This window comes from Astyanax mexicanus, chromosome 12, assembly GCF_023375975.1.
Source record: "Astyanax mexicanus isolate ESR-SI-001 chromosome 12, AstMex3_surface, whole genome shotgun sequence".
In the NCBI taxonomy this organism is placed as follows: Eukaryota; Metazoa; Chordata; class Actinopteri; order Characiformes; family Acestrorhamphidae; genus Astyanax; species Astyanax mexicanus.
Window position 1 is genome coordinate 18737342 of NC_064419.1, and position 20833 is coordinate 18758174.

Here is a 20833-nt window from a genome sequence, read left to right on the forward strand (position 1 = left end):
TTGACCTCCTTTAGGCCTTATCTAAATATGTTTGTTTTTTTATCTTTAACTTCTATTATTTTTGTACTTCACTATTGTAAGTCGCTTTGGACAAAAGCATCTGCCAAATGTAATGTAATGTAATGTAATGTAATGTACACAGCTGAGGCTGAGATTACTTACTGATAATTATTCATGCCCATTAAACTAATAACTGGAAGTGGCTAGAAGATTTACTGAATTTTGTGACATATATATATATATATATACTTCAGGTATACCAAAAAAGAGAGCATGTTACAGTATTAGTTACAGTAAAATTGTAGAAACATCCATATAGGTCGCTTGTTTCAGTCCAAAAACATGACCTATCTGGTCAGTTTTCTTTCCAACCACTGGTAGATATGTTTAGCGAAATACACACATATACATTACACACTTAACTGGTTTGTCCTGTACTTGAAAAAGAATTGATAAAACAATTTTGTAAGATAATGCTGGAAAAAAACAACAACACTTGGACATTTCGAGGCTTCTAAAAAATAACTGAATAGACTGAAATTTGGTAATGAGGCATCGGGCACTGCTGATCAGTATATACCGAGCATCTTTAGTGTAGCTTAAGGTGTAAGTTAAGGTTTGGCAAAAAGGAAGTGTTTAGGTTGGAAACCAATCAAATTCAGAAATGTCCATAGAAATAAGGTAATGTGGCTTCCGGCACTGCCGTCCATTGGTATCAGGGATCAGTCGATCATGCTGATCAAGCTATCCTTTGACTTTGCACTATTATGTGGTGAAGAATATGGTGAGTGTATGATTAGGTTTAGGTTAATATTATTTTTGAATGTGTCACACAAGGCAGGATAGTATAATCTAAATGAAGGTTTATTAATCCAATACAGCACAACATAGACAAATGTAAAAGACAAGGGCAATACCAAAAATTGAGGTTGTAAATACAGAAAGAAAGATAGACAGGGGAGGGACGTAAACAAAAGCTCGCCAGAGAAGCATTTTATTTTAATTTTTTTGGTCTATGGCATAATCTGCGCTAGCCTATACTGTTGTGAGCGTTTATGTTTGTGCATCACTGTGCAGTTTACCTCCAAAAGCTGCAATCTATAGGCAGCAACACAATACTCGGCAGGCCATAGGGTATAGGAGTATAGGGTATGAGACTACATTTTGCCTTGAAAGTTACATCAATTTTTATGTTGTCGCTACGATTGCATTTCGTCTGGCTGCACTCTGAGATAACAACAAAAGAATGAACTTTAGATGTTGAAAATGTGAACTAAACATTCTGCACAGGATTGAAGATGACAAAACACTCTGAAAAAGACTGCTGGTGCCTGGCTACATGAGAGGATCTATTCACAAGGGATCCTAAAGTGTGTGTTCAGTGTCTTGGCTGGGCCAGAGCTGTTCATTAGCGTCTCTTCTTCCCAGAACAAATACACAGTGGAGTGTCTTTAAATCTCTTCTCTATAGCCCAGAGATATGGGCAAGGACTGAGCTTCTCACTCAGCATTTCTGTTCAGCTGAAGTTGAAGGTAAAATTAGCAAATCAATTTGAGTTTCGATCAATTCTAAACGGCAGTTTCTCAGTTGAGAAATATTGAAAGAGTGTTAACATTCAGAGAATCACTAAAGGCTAGAGGCTGGTCTCAGGTGAATAGCCTTAAATGCCGGAATAAAGAACACTGAATATAGTTTTAGTGTGGTATTGTGATTAATCTTGAAGGGAAAACATCCCTCAATCGCACATTACACAGGCCTGTATCAGTTTCTGTAAAATATACAGAAAAATATAATAAAAACATAGTTCCTTAAAGGAATTGACTGTATATTTTAAGAATCTCTCTAGTTGAGAGTGTGTATTTCCGCATAGCATAAAAAAGTGAAAAAGTAGCTATTTTATCTTTCTTTAGTTCCAATTGTGTGTTTCTTTGATTTATCAATGTATGAAAGAGCAGATTAAAGCCCAATACGGATGGGATTAGTTTTTCAGGGATTCCTGGGCTAATTGTCTCTTTTACAGAGGGTTTCTCTGTGATTTTATTTCCATCCGGAAAGACCATGTACATGTTTTTCTCAGACGTCCTCTGATAAAATTACAGGCTGAATTATTTACTGTTTTTTGCTGAACTCCTTGCTCCTCCGGTAATTTTAGTCCCGTCCGGACTCACATCTCTGAGTTTCATCACCTCACGTTTAATAAAATAGCTATTTGTCCACTGCCACGCACCATAATTACACTTCAGGTGCGCGTTTCCACGGAGATCAACATAACACAACAGCGAGTGGAAATGGAGGAGCTACTGAACGTGATGTCACGTGACCGAGAAAGCCACAAAAAACCCCAAAAAATCCTTCTGTTTTTTCAATTCCAGGCTGGATGCAAGAGTTTTATTACTGAGTAAAAGTGTGAAATATTTTTCACAGACGTCCCCCTGAGAAACTAATCCCGTCCGGATAGGGCTAAAGACCTAGTTTGCTATTCTGATATCTCCATGTTTGCAGGAGCTCTTGTATCAGCGTCATTAGCATTTTTCAGCAGGGTAATGCTCGCCCACACTCATCAAGGGTTTTCCAGAATGTCTCTGTCTGATTTAACACTTCCTTGGTTGCCAGATTTATTGTTAATAGACGATTTCTGGGACCACCTGGGATTCCAACGTGATTTTATAGCAATAGACCTGTCACATTGTCTTTTAGCTTGTTTTCAGCTCTATTGAGTTCCAATTCTGTGTTTCTTTAGTTTATAGGTGTATGAATGAGAAGAAAAAGACAGAGTTTGCAATTCTGGTAATGCTCGGCCACAAACATCAAGGGTTTTCCAGGAATGTCTCTGTCTGATTCAACACTTCCTTGGTTGCCAGATTTATTGTAAATAGACGATTTCTGGGACCTACTGGGTTTCCAACATCAGCACCTGGTGATTTTATAGTAATAGATCTGTCAAATTCTCTTTTAGGTTGTCAGCACCTATGAGTTCCAATTCGGTGTTTCTTTGGTTTATCGATGTTTAAAAGAACAGATAAAAACTTAGTTTGCTATTCTGATATCTCCATGTTTGCAGGAGCTCTTGTATCAGCGCTATTAGCATCTTTCAGCAGCTCATCCGCACACGTCAAGGGTTTTCCAGGAATGTCTCTGTCTGATTCAACACTTCCTTGGCCCCGTTGGTTGCTAGATTTATTGTAAATATACGATTTCTTGGACCAACTGGGATTCCAGCATCAGCACCTGGTGATTTTATAGCAATAGACCTGTCACATTGTCTTTTAGCTTGTCAGCTCTATTGAGTTCCAATTCTGTGTTTCTTTGGTTTATAGATGTATGAATGAGAAGAAAAAGACAGAGTTTGCAATTCTGGTAATGCTCGCACACAAACATCAAGGGTTTTCCAGGAATGTCTCTGTCTGATTCACTGAACACTTCCTTGGTTGCCAGATTTATTGTCAATAGAAAATGTCTGGGACCAACTGGGATTCCAGCATCAGCACCTGGTGATTTTATAGCAATAGACCTGTCACATTGTCTTTTAGCTTGTCAGCTCTAGTGCGTTCCAATTCTGTGTTTCTTTGGTTTATAGATTAAAGACAGAGTTTGCAATTCTGGTAATGCTCGCCCACAAACATCAAGGGTTTTCCAGGAATGTCTCTGTCTGAATGCAACACTTCCTTGGCCTCATTGGTTGCCAGATTGATTGCAAATTGAGCATTTATGAGACCAACTGGAATGCCAGCATCAGCATCTGTTAATTTTAGCAATAACTCACATTCGTTTTTATATTGTCAGCTCTATTGAGTTCCAATTCTGTGTTTCTTTGGTTTATCGATGTGTGAATGAGCAGAAGAAGACAGATTGTGCCATTCTGATATCTCTATGTTTGCAGTAGGTCCTTGTACCACCATCATTAGCATCGCCAAGATTGTCTAGCTATTTAGCAAAAGCTCTTTTGGCCCGAAAAACTCCTAGGAAGACCTACCACACCCCTAAGCACACTTTAGAAATATAGTTTGCAGCTTTAATAGAAATCAGGACGAGAAGAAGCCGTTTGCCTCTGCCACCCTGATGCGCCCTAACAGACAGCATGCTCTAAAAGGATTGTTACGGCATGTGAATTTGCATCAAGGCTGGCTGAAAGGATTTCACAGCTCTGAACGGCTTGCGCACCTCCATCACGTTTGATACTTTAAACCCCTGATCAGCGACCTGGAGCATAGGCGGCAACGTCAGGAGGATAAACCTTCTATGAGTCAATGAACTGGAAAAAAGCTTTAGAACACACTGTTCAGTTCTCTCTCTACATAAACCATCTGCCTGAGAGGTCAACAGAGAATGGAGAGATTGTAAAACATATTACCATCTGTGCATTTGCAGCCATAGTTTAATAAACGCAACGAGTGGGCTCAGAGTGGTCCTGCACAGGAATAACTCTGCGCTGCCACTATGATCAGGAGATCGCAGGTTTGAATCCTGTTTATGTAGCTTGCCATCAGCTACCGAAGCCCGAGAGAACACAATTGGCCTTTCTCTCTCTGGGTGGGTAGTTGGTGCTCTCACTCTCCCCACATCACTCCAAAGTGTGATGTTGCACAGCAAGATGCATCTGTGAGCTGATGTATCGGAACCAAGTCACTGCGCTTTCCTACAAGAACACTGTAATGCTCCTCGGCAATGCTGCATCAGCAGCAATTCATAAAGAGGCGGTGGCTGACTTCACATGTATAGGAGGAAGCATGTGCTAGTCTTCACCCTCCTGATGTGTTGGAACATCACTAGTGATGGTGGGAATCCTAATGAGTGGATTGGGTATTTAGCTGTGTTGGATAAATGCTGGGTTTTGTGACACACAAGGGTGTAAAAGAGTTCCCTGAGATCATCTTTGGGTAGTGTACCTCTTGGTGAGAGATCACTGACTCAACTGCTCAAACTACAGTGCACTCAAAGACAATTTGACCAGTAGGGGGCGCATCATTGAGACAAGCAAAGCAAGATGGTCGCTTCAAAGAATTGCCCTCCATCTAGGCTGTCCGCCAGCCAGCCATCATTATCTTGGTTACCATAAACAAGAAACTTGGACTCCTGCACAGCAAATTCTGTTTTTTTTGGAATAACTCCCTGAGAGTTAATATCAACTCATTTTAGGTGTATATATGTGACCATCGAATATACTCTATGACACAGTTAAAGTAGCTCTTTTCTTGGAGTTGGCCTTTTAACTCTGTTCAGATTTAAATCTGAACTGTTGTGGGAGTTAAAATACTTATTCTATCTAGAGTAAAATACAGCTCTCAGCTAGAGTTAATTTTAACTCTAATAAAAAAAATGTAGTATTAAACAAATATGATCTGGGGAGCCATCGCATACAGCATACAGAAACTCTAAAAAAAAAACTAAAAAAACTACCTTCAGACAGCCTGTAACTGTTTTAGTTTTTTTTTTTTAGTTTTTCTTTTACCTTGTTATTTATTTAAATTATTTTGTCTTAATTTTATGTATGCAATTTTATGTTTTATCTTTAAGCCGTTTTATTTTATTTATTTTATTCATTTCATCCTTTTATTTGTTTTTCTACTGCTTTTACCTTTTTTGTTTACTTATTATTATTATTTATTTCAGTTCCATATTATATTATTATAATTGTGCTTATTTTAGTCTTTTATTTCTTTAACTGTTGTATATGTATTTATCTCTTGTTTTATTGCTCTACATTTTAGCCTGTTTGCATATCCTTTTATTTTTAATTTTTTTTTTTTCCTAAATAAATCTTACATTGTTTGCTTATTTTTATCATTTAAATTTAATTTTCAATCCCTTTAATTTTATGTAAGCTCGGCTACATTGAAAATGAGGGTTACCCTCAATGTATTTACTGTACCGAGTAGAAATAAAGGTTAACTGAATAATTGATTGATTATATTTGGGATTTTTAGGGGGAAATTTAGATTTTTCTGGAAGTGATCCCAAACAGCGAACAGGAAAACGCTCTTCTATGATCTCTACACTTTCTGACACCCTGATTCAGCTTCATTTCATCATCTTCTTGACAGAAAGATCGAATGTACTGAGTCGACAAACAAAAGGCCAGGCAGAGGAAAAGAGCAAGACCCCCAGAACGACATCGCTGGGCTACGGAATCGAGCTGCGGAGGATCAGAAGCTTGACAGGAAGTGCAAGAACAGGTCATCAACACTTCAGGCAGCAGAGCAGGAGGGTATTATTCACACTCATTCTCATTTTTTACAAGGAGGGCATCATTCACACTTCAGAAGAGACAAGCCCCACACCTAGACTCATCCTTGCTTGGGAATAACATTAAGATCCAATCAGATCAGTGTAAAAACAGGCTAAAACAGGCACTGTTAAAAAAAAAAACTGAGGGAAAACAATTAGGTGACAGCAACCAATCAATGCCAAGAGAGGATACAGACTAATATCCATTAATACATTTCACAACGAGGAGCTTAGCAAGTACAGACTATGCCTAAATCTGGATTAAACACTCAATCAAAAGTGAGTATTAATTGATTAATTTGAGTTTTTTTGTGCAATACTTTCATAATTGCCACAGAATATGCGCAGAATTAAATGTAAATATGGGATAGCTTGGACACACCTACATGTATAAGTGTATAAGTTGTGAGGTGATATCTTATGAGTGAGGATGAATAATGGGCAACGTGGGTGAGCCATGATAGTGGGAGCCAGATGAGAAAAATATTCTGTAACACTTCCTATGAACCTTGTATTCATAATGCATTATATGACATGCATAATACCTTATAATGACTGTAATAAGCCTATATAATTGCTCATAAGTACTTACAGCGACATTTATAACAAATTATAAACTACAAGTATAAGGGTTTGTAAAGAAATGGCGTATAATGCCTTATAATATCTGTTCATAAGAACATTGTACATTGTATTGTTGTAATGCACTATAACACAGATTTGGTATATTTTGGTATAAAGCATTATAATATGCGGCTTTGATTGATATAAAAGTTAAGCTTTTATAAAAGTGTATAACACATTATAAAGCCTTATATACAGTCAGTACTGACTTTAAGTGAAGTGAGTTTTCATATGCTTTTTAAACGTGAAGTAAATTTTATTATGCCTCACTGTAATGTCTTATAGAGCATTATAAGTAACATTTACTTGTATAAAAACACGTTTGAAGCACAGTTCACTTATGGTATGGATTGAACTCTACAGTGCCGGATGGATGGTTGTTTCCAGTTGAGAGTATGCTGTGTGCGATTGGCTGCCGCTTTTCACTGATGCATGTCTCACTGAGTGCAAATGGTTGTGTGTAAAATGTAAAAAGTGTAAAGTATCCTTCGGGTGTCTACACTGAAAAAAGAAAATGTGAGCGTTAGTAAATGTAACATATTTAAATCTGTGTTATTAACAACAAAAAAATATGTTTCTACCTTTACATGAATATATCTAGTTTTTTATTACTCCACATTTGTTCAAAATACAAGACATTGTGTATTTTTTCCTAAATATATGCAGCTTTGCTATAGGCTCCTGGTACCATATATTTGCATATTGGGTGTGGCATGTCCCTTACTAAAGGTGCTTACACACTGAACGCGGTATGCCGCGCGGCATTCCGCTGTGCTGCCGCTCTGCTCTACGCTGGTCAGTTGCGGGTGCGTTGCGCTGCTGCTGACGCCAAGCGTCTCCTGCTGATAATAGGCGGAGTTTTCTAAAACCCATCACCTCTGCGAGCGGTGTTTTGTAGTTTTGAGTCTCTACAGCCTCTGTGGATCTGTATCTGTTTCTCAGCCTCAGAACAAAGCTCTGATTCTTCTCTTCCTCCTGTTATCTCTATATGAGTGTAGGGAAGTGATGTACAGCTGAGGGGATTCACTAATCGCTATTATTAGTCTCTCGCGCACGTTTATTGTTGTTTGGACTACAGTTTCTCTCTAGTCGCGTGAGTTCACGTCATGCGTTTTCTGCCGAGGTACCGCTTGCCGCGAGGTCAAAGTTGAACCATGTTGAACTTTGCCCGCGGTAAGCGGTAGCGCGGTGGAGGCGTGGTTATGGGCGGGGAAACGCGCCGCTTTCCGCTCTGCTCCGCGGCAGCGACGCACCGCTCTACCGCTCTAGACACTATTGAATCCTATGGGGGTCAGCGTACCGCGCCGCACCTACCGCGTGCAGTGTGTAAGCACCTTTACCATCTCTGTGTTGTCTGTTGCCCAGAGCTACCTTATCCTGGGCGTGCAGTAGTTATAATATGCATGTTGATTGGCAGGCCTCAGTGTTGTAGAGCTGTAAGAGCACATTCACTTTATTCTGTGTTTCTAGTGATCACAGTATGCTGGCTTTGAGCTACAGAGTTCACTCTTTGCTGAGTTTACTCCTGTATTGCTCCATTATTATACTGTCAGTACTGGCAGTTAAATAATAATATACTAAATATGTTGAGAATACCCATGGTTAACTTAAAATGATAAGTTATGTGAATATTACTGAAGTTTTATTATCTTGAAAGTGTGTGTTAAAATAAAGATGAATTGTTAGGTTATTTGACTAAACAGATCATGTTTTTAAAAATGACAAATTAAACACTTAAGTTAAGTTAACTCAGCTTTTTAAGGCAGCAGTGTACAAGAGAAAATTAAGTTGACAATACTTACATTTGCCATGTAGTGTCAATGGACTCTTTTAAGACGCTTGCCGGTGGAGCGTCTCAGTTTACAAATCTAGCTCTTTCAAAGTCAAACGAGTGCTGGATATTAATCTACACAGATTCCTCTCCTGAAAACTGTTTATTTGGGTGAGTAACGTGCTTCAGTTTATTTACAGTAAGCTTAGATTTCCAGATGTCCACTAAGGCTTGCTGCACCAGCGTTAGCATAGCTATCCGCTAGCACGCTAGCTAGTCACCTAAACTAGTAAAGTTAACCCAAACTTAAACGACAGCGTTACACTGAGTAATCCTGCGTGTTCTGGTAAGACAGTGAGATATTAGCTAGCGATTCGTCCCCCGTAGCTTGTTTTAACACGGTAAACAAGCAGATTACAGGCTGATAAAACTCACCTCTGAGAGAGTTAGCGCTTAGCATCTAGCTAATGCTAGCCAGGCAAAGCAGCACAGACTTACAGGCCGATAACTCACCTCTGAACGGTGAACGCTTAGCGATTAGCATCTAACTCTAATAATACTGCTCCAGCAGTATTAAAAGTGCTAAATTTAGAAAATACTGATCTCTGAACAGTGAAAAAGCTAGCTAGCTAAGCGGTTAGCATCTAGCTATTGCTGCTCCAGCCTCGGAGCGGCACGGCTCTGCACGGAGTGTGTGTTTACTGCTCCTTACACCTGACGGGTAAAATTTAGATAATACTGATCTCTGAACAGTGAATAAGCTAGCTAGCTAAGCGGTTAGCATCTAGCTAATGCTATTGCTGCTCCAGCCTCGGAGCGGCACGGCTCTGCACGGAGTGTGTGTTTACTGCTCCTTACACCTGACGGGTAAAATTTAGATAATACTGATCTCTGAACAGTGAATAAGCTAGCTAATGCTATTTGCTGCTCCAGCCTCGGAGCTGCACGGCTCTGGACTCTGTATAGCACTGAAACTCTGTATAACGCTGCACGGAGTGTGTGTTTACTGCTCCTTACACCTGACGAGTAAAATTTAGATAATACTGATCTCTGAACAGTGAATAAGCTAGCTAGCTTAGCGGTTAGCATCTAGCTAATGCTATTGCTGCTCAGCCTCGGAGCTGCACGGCTCTGGACTCTGTATAGCACTGAAACTCTCTATAACGCTGCACGGAGTGTGTGTTTACTGCTCCTTACAACCTGACGAGTAAAATCCATACAAAAGGCGCACCGTATTATAAGACGCACTGTCAATTTTTGTGAAAATACGGTAAATTTAAATTCAGATTAATTTAAGTAACTTCAACTCCAGACTAAAAAAAAGGATTGATTCAGCAATAAATAAATAAAGTAAAGTTTACTAAAAGAAAGGATTGACTGAAGTTCAGTTCACTTATTTACTCTTTGTCACATTTAAGTCTTGAAACTGAGTTGAAGTTACTTCAGTTAATTAAGAACTGAAATTAAATTTACTTTAAAATAAAGCAAATGCAGAAAGTTAAGAAACCTTTTTAAAGTAAATTTTACCCAATTTTACTCATTTTTTTTCAGTGTGTGTCTACCACATCAACAGGCACAATTTAACACAGCTGAATGAATTCATTATATGGGCCGTCCACAAACATTTGGCCATATTGAGAATGTACTGAATACAGAAGGCTTTCTAGGCCTGGATCTCATTCTTCCTATTACAAGTCACATCAGCAATTCAGCAATTCAATAAAGCAAAGTGTATGTAAGGAAAAATAGCAGAATGATTGTAATTCTATAGCTCCATCACTCAATTCAGAGAAGCAACGCTAGTAGTTATTTATTCTCTATAATAATCAGCGGAACAGAGCCAAGGCCGAAGCCTCTCCCAGCAGACAGATTCATACAGACGCTTCCACAAGGCCAGATTGCTCCCCTGTACTTTATTCTGTCTTACAATAAAGGCCATCTGTGTCCGTTTACAGCAGATGGGGCGGGCCCTGATGGAGTGTGAAGCTTAGCGACCTGCAAACAACTGAGGTGAGATCTCAGCCACGTACAGTACTTACACACACACACACACACACACACACACACACTACAGACACGCTAATCCAGCCTGGCTGGGGAATGCTTTTTTGGAGAGAGAGGCGAAACACCACATACCCACACATACCAGTTCTCACGGGTCAGACAATCCATTTTTTTACCCTACAAACAGGGATATTTACCAGATTCTGATTATAATCAATTGATAATGGACCTGATTTACGCTTTATATGATTTATTTTTATTTTTTATTTTTTTCGTGAGTAGGTCACAGTTATATCAAAATGGGCATTAGTGATGATACAGTCCTCCAGGGCACATTAACAAACTACAGGGTTCACACACACACACACACACACACACACACAATCAATCAATCAATCCAGTAAATCTACCACACACGACTGCTGTTCGTGCAAACGGAGGGTCAGATGTAGTAAACCAATGTAGGACACATTCCGTCCAATAATCATGGCATGTTATCTGGCTCTACTGTGCAAAAACCCTGTACCTTCAAAGTGGCATACTTACAGTCATATGAAAAAGTTTGGGCACCCCTATTAATCTTAATTATTTTTAGTTCTAAATATTTGGGTGTTTGCAACAGCCATTTCAGTTTGATATATCTAATAACTGATGGACACAGTAATATTTCAGGATTGCAAAAGCACACCTCAGGCGACTGTGTTTGTGGCGAGCTTGCAGAAATGGCTTCTTTGGCATCACTCTCCCATACAGCTTCTCCTTGTGCAAAGTGCGCTGTATTGTTGACCGATGCACAGTGACACCATCTGCAGCAAGATGATGCTGCAACTCTTTGGAGGATTGTCCTTGACTGTTCTCACCATTCTTCTTCTCTGCCTTTCTGATATTTTTCTTGGCCTGCCACTTCTGGGCTTAACAAGAACTGTCCCTGTGGTCTTCCATTTCCTTACTATGTTCCTCACAGTGGAAACTGACAGGTTAAATCTCTGAGACAACTTTTTGTATCCTTCCCCTGAACAACTATGTTGAATAATCTTTGTTTTTAGATCATTTGAGAGTTGTTTTGATGAGCCCATGATGCCACTCTTCAGAGGAGATTCAAATAGGAGAACAACTTGCAATTGGCCACCTTAAATACCTTTTCTCATGATTGGATACACCTATGACGTTCAAAGCTCAATGAGGTTACCAAACCAATTTTGTGCTTCAGTAAGTCAGTAAAAAGTAGTTAGGAGTATTCAAATCAATAAAATGATAAGGGTTCCCATACATTTGCACCGGTCAAATTTTGGTTTAATGCATATTGCACATTTTCTGTTAGTACAATAAACCTCATTTCAATCCTGAAATATTACTGTGTCCATCAGTTATTAGATATATCAAACTGAAATGGCTGTTGCAAACACCCAGATATTTAGAACTAAAAATGATTAAGATTAATAGGGTGCCCAAACTTTTTCATATGACTGTATAGGAAAAACAAAAAAAAATAAAAAATAATACCAGGTCTATTGAGCCATTCATCATGAAATCCTCACAGGGTTAAAGAACAACAGCCAGATGCAAATAATGATAACTAATGTCAAACGTTAAACATGTAAAAAATTGTATACACCACATTTTTGGACAACAATCTAAAAGCATAAATTAAAAAAAGAAATAAAACAGAATACAGTAGAAACCAAAGGCAAGATGCCCATAAGGCCTACAGCCCTATTTTAGCGATGTACAGGCGAGACGTCATTTGTGCAACACAGCTGGATTTAGGGCCTGTCCAGTGGCGCAAAAATGGGGTATGCAGCCTATGCGATGCATAGGGGTGCTGCACTAGAGGGGGCGCCAAATCAAAGTACCAAATAAATTTTAAACGTATTTTAAAATGTACCCCCCCCCCCCCCCCCCGATGATTTTATAATGTATCCACCCCCCCAACATCCACCGCCCCCTGCTGATGATTTTAAAACGTACGTTCCACCTCACCCCAAACACCCTGCCCCCCCGGTGATCATTTTAAAACGGTCGTTGTTGCCCCCCCGGGGCCGCAGATACTACGTTTGCATACACTACAGACAGTATGTATTTGCACCCCTGGGCGTGTCTTTGGTAACGTGAGGGCACAAAAAATACGCCTCGACTCGAAAAAACCCCAAAATAAACCAATCAGTGTGTCACTTGCCATTTTCTTTAAGATTCAGGTGAGCTCTGACTTTGGCACATTCGTATCTTAAGAGCGAAGCACTTTTTGTGTCTCAGCAGAGAATACTGGCCTGTGCGTTCATACTGTGAAGATACACCAGCAGCTCATTTAAGGGAACAACAATGTTATTTTATTCTTTATTCTGTTAATTGTTAAGTTAAATGCCAGGTTTTCGCTCTGCAGCACACGCTGGGTGCACCTAAAGGAAATGACTGTGATGATTGACTGTTGTCTAGGTTCATTTCCGTCAGTGGTGCACCTGTGCTTTTCATCCGCCAAAATAGAAACACGCCATAAATTTACCTGAACACACCTCACTTTCAGACCACCACGCGCATCAGTGTAGATATCATAAAGTATCATAAATCATCATAAAAGTTTAGATAGTTTTTCATTTTTAATTGGCAGGTGCCTACATTGGGTCTAGTTGAACGCACCAGCTTATCTTTTACCTCGAGACTCTCCAGAAATATATTTTAGACTTTCCATAATATTTTCCTTCTCCATTGATTGGAGTTGAGTATCTTGTTGGAAAGAACTTCTCTCTCTCTCTCTCTCTCTCTCTCTCTCTCTCTGTCACCAGGTTTGACTTCTCTCCTTTGTATTGAGCTTTTTTATGGCTCCACTGCATCAATACAGCTTTTAAACCCTATTCCCTCAAAGCCCAGCTCAACTAATAGGCCCCCATATGAGCAGTTTGTTATTATCTACAGCCTTAGTTACCTGAATGTGACTCATACTCTATCCTGGGACTTTTCTCCCTGGGACTGTTCGTCTGACTCAGAGACACACATGAACACACACACACACACACACACACACACACACTGCAGGTGGCATACCTTGAACATCTGCTTGACTTTCTGTCGGGGCAGGTTGACGTTGAGCTTGTGTAAGAGCTGTAAAACCTCGCTGATGCTCAGACTGCCGTCTCCGTTCTTATCTGCCTCGGTGAACGTGTGCTTCAACCATGTGGACGCACAGTTAAGGGTCTGACCATCACAGAGTGGACCATGCAAGATATGAAAATACATATACAGTCATGGCTGAAAGTGTTGGCACCACTACATTTTTTCCAGAAAATGAAGTATTTCTCCAAGAAAATTATTGCAATTACACATGTTTCGTGTATCAGAACAACACAAAAAAACATAATTTTGTCCGGACCATTTTTGGAGTTTTGTGTAAAATTATGTCAAATTTACCTTTTTTTCCTACCTTTTTTTCCCAAATTTACCTTTTTTTGTGTTGTTCCAATACACACAAAGGAAATAAACATGTGTATAATAAAACATGTGTAATTGCAATAATTGTCTGGGAGAAATACTTCATTTTCTGGAAAAAAAATCAGGGGTGCCATGAATGTACTTACAGTATTTCATAATAATGAGATCTTACACAGCTTAACCTCAGCTTAATTTTATTGCTGTCCATTAACAAAATCTCTTTTTAGATTTTTAGTTTATTACATAATTTGAACAGACAAATTATGTCCCTTACACTCTGCCAAAATTTCTCTATGAATGGAATACTTCAAAAAAAAAAAAAGATTGACTTCCATTAAAAGTTTAGAAGGTTGTTTCTATCTCCTGTAAAGTTGCTGTTTTGGAGATACTTGTTTTTCATTGGACAGAGACAATTTGCTCTTGCTTTTGGGATTTTTCTCAACGGTTGTGGTCTTGAAGTGATCTTAACAGGACACCCACTTTATTAATGCTATAGGAAGATTCCTAAAGTCCACTTAAGGTTGTTTGTGGGTAAATTTACTTTATAGGCAGGTTTGGCATCTGCAAAATTCCCAAACTTCCAATTGTATATAATAAACTGAAACACTCTTTTCCAGTGGAAGCATCATTACTACGGAGGATCACTTACTTTTTCTAGCCTGCACTGTGGTTTTAATCACAGTTTACATGCATCTCGGCATGTTCTCCTCCGCCAGTCTTACACACTGCTGTAAGCAGTTCAGTTTGGTTTGATGGCTTGTGATCATCCATCTTCTTCTTGATTATATTCCAGAGGTTTTCAGTTTGGTAAAATCAAAGGAACTCATCATTTTTAGAGGTCTCTTATTTTTTTAATGTGCTCAATAAAATATGTAACCAGAGCAAATGTTTGTTATAAAAGATATTAGCATAGTTAAATTTGGTTTGTCTAGTATTGTAACTTAGACAATGATTGAATCACATTTTATTAGTAATAAATGCAAAAATAAAGGTAATTTCAGAAAGTAAACTCATTGTTTCTTGCAACTGCATTATTCAACTAAAGAACGAATCTCAGAGAAGAACAAATGACAAGTATACTAAGGAACTTATTCTACTGTATCACTGAAGCATAGCTGTACTTGCAAATCCGAATTTTTTTATTTATGCTTTTAGACGCATCAAGCCAGATAAATTATTCCAGTAATGTTTCAGTAACTACATTTAAATATGGCTTTGTAGGTTGAAGTTGTCATCAAACGCATGCATATCCAAACGTAGCTGTCTGTCAGCTACAAAGAGCACAAAAAAATGGAAAAAAAGAGAAAATATAAAAAGGAAAAAATAATTTAAAATCTAAAATCTAGAAAAAAAAAGTAAAAGATCACCTTAGGCAACCGTAGTAAACAAAAAAAAACATTACGCTGCAAGCTGTTTACCTACAGCAGCCTACATAATCAAAACGGCTGAATCTTATTTAACGCTGATTATTCTGAATGTGTAATAAAGAGTGATTCACAACCTGATCTGTCAGATTACTGCATTTCCCCAAGGCTTTGCTCCTGTATTGATTCTGATTCTCACTGACAGCTGCTTACACTTCAGATCATTCCAGAGCATGTCTTCACTGATGGATTACAATGTTAAACGGATGACAGGCAGCATGTTGTTGATGTCTTTGTTGTTTTGGAATAGTTTAATTTGTGAACACATTATGTTTATTGTGATTCATCATGTTCAAATAATGTAGTTTAACTGTATTACGTCTCATTCAATATGAGTGTGGGTCCGACTGAAAATGTACTAACAAGAAATCATACATTCATCTCTTGTTACTGTCAAGCCAAAACCCTATATCTCCAACATGGGAATTTTAATCTTAGTTTTAACTTTAACCTTAATCCTAACCCTAACCACACTTTACCTGTTTTACTCACTTACAGTCGAGTAGTGCTGGGCGATATGGCCAAAAATGCATATCACAGTATTTTTCAAGATTCTGATGATTTCACGGTATAACACTGTATTTTTATTATATATATTTTTAGTATTATTTATTGCATGACTGGGCTTTAATATGGGTTTGTGAGTTACTGTACTGTTAGGAGTACATATACTATAAAACACTAAGCCTTTAAATTAAGGCTTTGATTAGTATTGCGTTTACTTTGTCCCACAAAATTAAACAATATATGAAGAAATCAGACTTTATTATGAGAAAAATAGCTAAAGAATGTCAAAAATCCCCCCTTAAAAATAGATTTGCTAACAAATTTAACAAACCTAAAATACTCAGTGTTTAAGTATTCAAAGAGATATTTCTCAAAAGTTCTATTGAACAAGTTGGATACAAGTTTAATATACATTTACTATATGTTATTCCTGAAGCCATTAGAGGCATTACAGTATTTAAATCAGCTACAAAATCCTTCTTTCTCCTGTTAACAAACACATTCAAATCATCCTTTAAACTACAGTATTAATATATTTAACAGGGCTGTAGTTACTGCTGTATTTTACTGGGATAAAAACACTCATACAGTAGAAACAGCAGCAGGAGCTGTTATGACTTCTCTGCAGGACTGAGCTAGAACAGCGTATGACTCTCTTCTTTGATGGTGCTGTTCTGCACGGCGTTCCACAGCGCCCTCTAGTGGTGTGGCGGTATGAGAGAAACGCATACTGGTCCAAGTTCAACCCGCGGTATACTGAATGAACCGGTACACCGGTTCTGTCTGTCTATAAAAGCATTTATTGTATTCATATTATTGTTGTTTATATGTGTGTTTGTAAAGCCTCTTATTTTGACAAAAATAAAAACCTGAATGCTGGTTTCCTACACTCAGATTCAGAATTAGAACTTATAAAATTGTCCAAAACTAGGCTTAATCCACGTTAAGTACACTTAACTGTATTAAGTCACTAATTAAGGTAAAGGTTCTTTAAAAAGCACATAAATTGAATTGCACACATCTGCAAGTTATGATAACTGTTTTCTTGTTGCTACATTGTATTTATTATTGCCAGATTTTGTTGAGAGTACTTTTAATAAGCCTAATAAATGCACTGGAGATGATCTAAAGCCATTTAAAATTTGATTTTCTACTGGTATCAGTAAGACTAGCGAGAATTGCTAACTATTAAACTTGTCATATTAATTCTAAAACATTCCAGAACCACATACACTGCTGTAAAATAAAATGAATGCAAAAAAAAACCCCAACATATTCCATAGAAAAGGATATTGATCACGGGTTCGCTGACGTTTGGCCAGACTGTCCTCGTCACTGATTCCCGCCATAAGGTACTTAAGGCCAGTAATCCAGGTGCGTGCCTCCTCGCCCGTGCCAGACACCAGGTCAAGAGACTCCATGTGTTCACCATAGTAGATGCTGAAGCAACAGTTGGGGTCAAAGCTGCCATCTGCGTAGCGCTGGAAAATTTCAGACTGCTTACCCTCACACACCTCCCGGATGGAGTCGATGGAGACTGGGGTGGGGAAAAGAGAGAGAGAGAGAGAGAAGAGGAAGTGAGTGAGGCACACAGTTCTGATGTGACTGGTTAGAGTGATTTGAACAGATGGCATGAAAAGAAAAAAAAAAGTGAAAAAGCCTAAATTTTGCTATGCATATGTTTGAGTAAAATGAACATTGTTGTTTTATTCTGTAAACTACGGACAACATTTCTCCCAAATTCCAAATAAACATATTGTTATTTAGAGCATTTATTTGCAGAAAACGAGAAATGGCTAAAATAAAATAATAGAAAATAGAGAAAAAGAAAATAATTTTTAAGAGTTCAGAAATCAATATTTGGTGGAATAACCCTGTTTTTTAAGCACAGTTTTTATGCATCTTGGCATGTTCTCCTCCACCAGTCTTACACACTGCTTTTGGATAACTTTATGCCACTCCTGGTTTGATGGCTTGTGATCATCAATCTTCCTCTTGATTATATTCCAGAGGTTTTCAATTTGGTTAAATGAAAGAAACTCATAATTTCTTTCTTAGTGGTCTCTCATTTTTTTTCCCAGAGCTGTATATGAGTTACATATATCAGTATATACTGCAATTTGCATTGTGATACTGTAAGCAAGGTCATGTATTGTGATTTTAAGAAAAAACACCATAGTAACTATAACATTTAAGCAAAAAATAATTTTTTGTTCAGCTTTTTGTCCAATTAAAACAGTAGGACCTGTAGACAGTGCAGCATTGCTATCTTATAAAGTATAGTAATAGTATTGAATCCTAGTCCAAATTTTCAAGGAGAGTAGTGAAATAGTGTTTCAGGAGACCCGAAACTACTCAAAGATTGATATTGAGACATACATTTTGACAGAATTCATATATTTATATGATTTTGATCATTTGCTTGCGTACATTTGCTTTTGTGTAAACACTATACAAGCTGTTCACATATCAGAAATATTGTTGGGAATTGATAAGAGAGTTTTTAACCTGAAAACTAGTTATTTGTAATGATTACAGTGGCAAATAACAATTTATACATTATTTATAATATTTGACATTAGTCCAAAGTCAATTGTCACCCTTGGTCTACCAGTGATCTCCCAACTCCGGACTCCATTGCCCAGAATGCACCACACACTGACATCACTCATTCACTCCCTCACGTGACATATCACATGACACTCCAGACCACAATCACCTGAATATTGACTTCACCTGTTTCACTCGCTTACAGTCGAGTATTAGTTCTGGTTCTGTCCATCTATACAAATTTCTATACATTTCTCTTACCCGTATTATTGTTTATATTTGTGTTTGTAAAGCCCCTTATTTTTATCCAAGCTTGTCTTATCCTTGACAAAAATAAAAACCTGAATTTCACCTGGGCTAAGGTCTTTTATTCTGAAATTTAGATTGTCAAATCTGTGAGATCTGTGAGTCTATCACTTGATGAACAAGCTTAAGTTTATTCACACTGTCTGTCTTTCAGTTTTTTCTTTCGCTCCATAACGACAGAAACGACAAAACAGTATATATTTTGTTTAGAAAAAATATTAAATTTGCAGTGTTCTAATATTTGTGGAGTAAACAAGTAAAAAAGTAAACAAGTAAACAAATAGCCCTGCCCTCCTTGTACTTCTCTGAGTTAACACTGAGGCGTGCTCAAGTGCAGTCAGACGGTAGGTTGAGCTATTCTATGCTTGATTACTCACTAATAGTTGATGGCAGGTTGATGGCAAGATGGTTAAATAATAGGATAAGTCCCAATGTTTTTTGTTCTGATACATTGTATGTTTTAGGTAGGTTACTCTGATTCTTAGTTAAGAAACCTTAAATACTGTATGTACTCAAGAAGCAGAAGCAGTTGGGTCCAAGGTGTTTTTAAAACTGGATTTTTGACAATTGATATTAAATGATTGTACTTTTCTGCACCTCCAATGTCCCTCTAGAAAAAAAACAGGTGAAAATAAGACTAATGGGCTGTTTGGGACCCTATAGCAATGGACCACCATTAAGAGAAAGTGTGACACTTGTTTAGTAGGAATCCACATATTTGTGATGACTGCAGAAAGAAATAAACAAAATAAGTACAGTTAAAAAGCCTTAGCCTTACTTATTAATGCCAATTAGTGTTCCGTAGTGCTCAGTAAACACAGCATAGCCCCAGTTTTGGGGCATTTTCATACCTGTAGTTTGTTTACCATGTGGGAATCAATGGATAAGTTTGTTTACTTAAAATATTTTTCCACTTGGTTTGGTTTGTTTTTGGTTTGGTTTGTTCGGCTCAAACTAATAGCTTAAACATTAATGTATTCATGCTAGAGACCACAACTAGACATTTTAAATGAATGAAAAAACAATGCAATGAGACTTTTATTAACTGTAGTGGCTAGTATATCAGATTAAACTGCACTTGAACAGCTGTTTAGCTCAAACATGTGGTGTACATCTGACAGTTTGGTTGGATTGAGATCAGATCATTTTGTCACCACAAAAAACTGCTCCAGAGTTTATTTGGAACTTGATTGAGACCACCTCCTCTTGTGGGTCTTGGTTTTCAGCTGAGTCAAGTGCAATTACTGTGTTTTTACACCTGCCCAAATGAACCGCACCAAGAGTGCAAATGAACGAGAGTCCATTTTAGCATCCAGTCTGATTAGGGATTGTGCTGTTTTCTCCATTACTGTTGAAACACAACCACAAAGCTGCCCTGTTCTACTTTACAAGCACAGACTACAACTGCCACAGATGGTGCTCCTGAATGTTTCCAGTCCACAAGCCTTGTTAGCAATGCCCTCGGCACTTTATGAGCTTTTCTGTCATTGGCAATATTGTATGATGACACGTTTGGGCGGGCTTGTGAGACATGGCCGGAGATGAAAGGTTTTCATCAGCTCCACAGCAGGTTCAGCACCAGATCAAAACATACAGCCTGAATACCATTTTCACAGCGTGACCTTGGGCTGCACCGGGCTGCTGTTGAATAATGTAAATGGGAGAGTTGACCAGCGGTGATAAGAGGGCTGTTTCCGGTTTCTGTAACCAGCTTGGGTGTTCAGAAACGTGCTGGAACTGGATCTGTTCCGTTTCTAAAACCTGGGCTACGTGACTTTTGTGAGCCGAGCGAACGAATGAAAGGAGATGTGGCAGGTTCAGAGATAGACTGTTAAAGTGGATGCATTATTCAGGAAACTTAAAGTCATCATTAACTCCTCAGCTACAGCAGAACAGCATTGAACCTCATTGATTTGACTACTGAGCAATTTGTCAGCTATAGAATTGGTTACTACTGAAGCTATGGAGTCATTGGGCCCTATTTTAGCAATCTATAGCG

General features: G+C 38.2%; 1 protein-coding gene across 1 annotated transcript in view; it reads right to left on the reverse strand.

Moving 5' to 3' along the window:
- The window catches only part of plch2a (phospholipase C, eta 2a), a 111357-nt gene that overhangs the window by 69506 nt on the left and 21018 nt on the right, over window positions 1-20833 (reverse strand). The window contains exons 3-4 of the mRNA XM_049485540.1: window positions 17270-17515; window positions 13664-13791 (exon numbers count right to left, since the gene is read on the reverse strand). Of these exons, the coding sequence (XP_049341497.1) occupies window positions 13664-13791; window positions 17270-17515 (374 nt within the window). The remainder of the gene's footprint in view (window positions 1-13663; window positions 13792-17269; window positions 17516-20833) is intronic.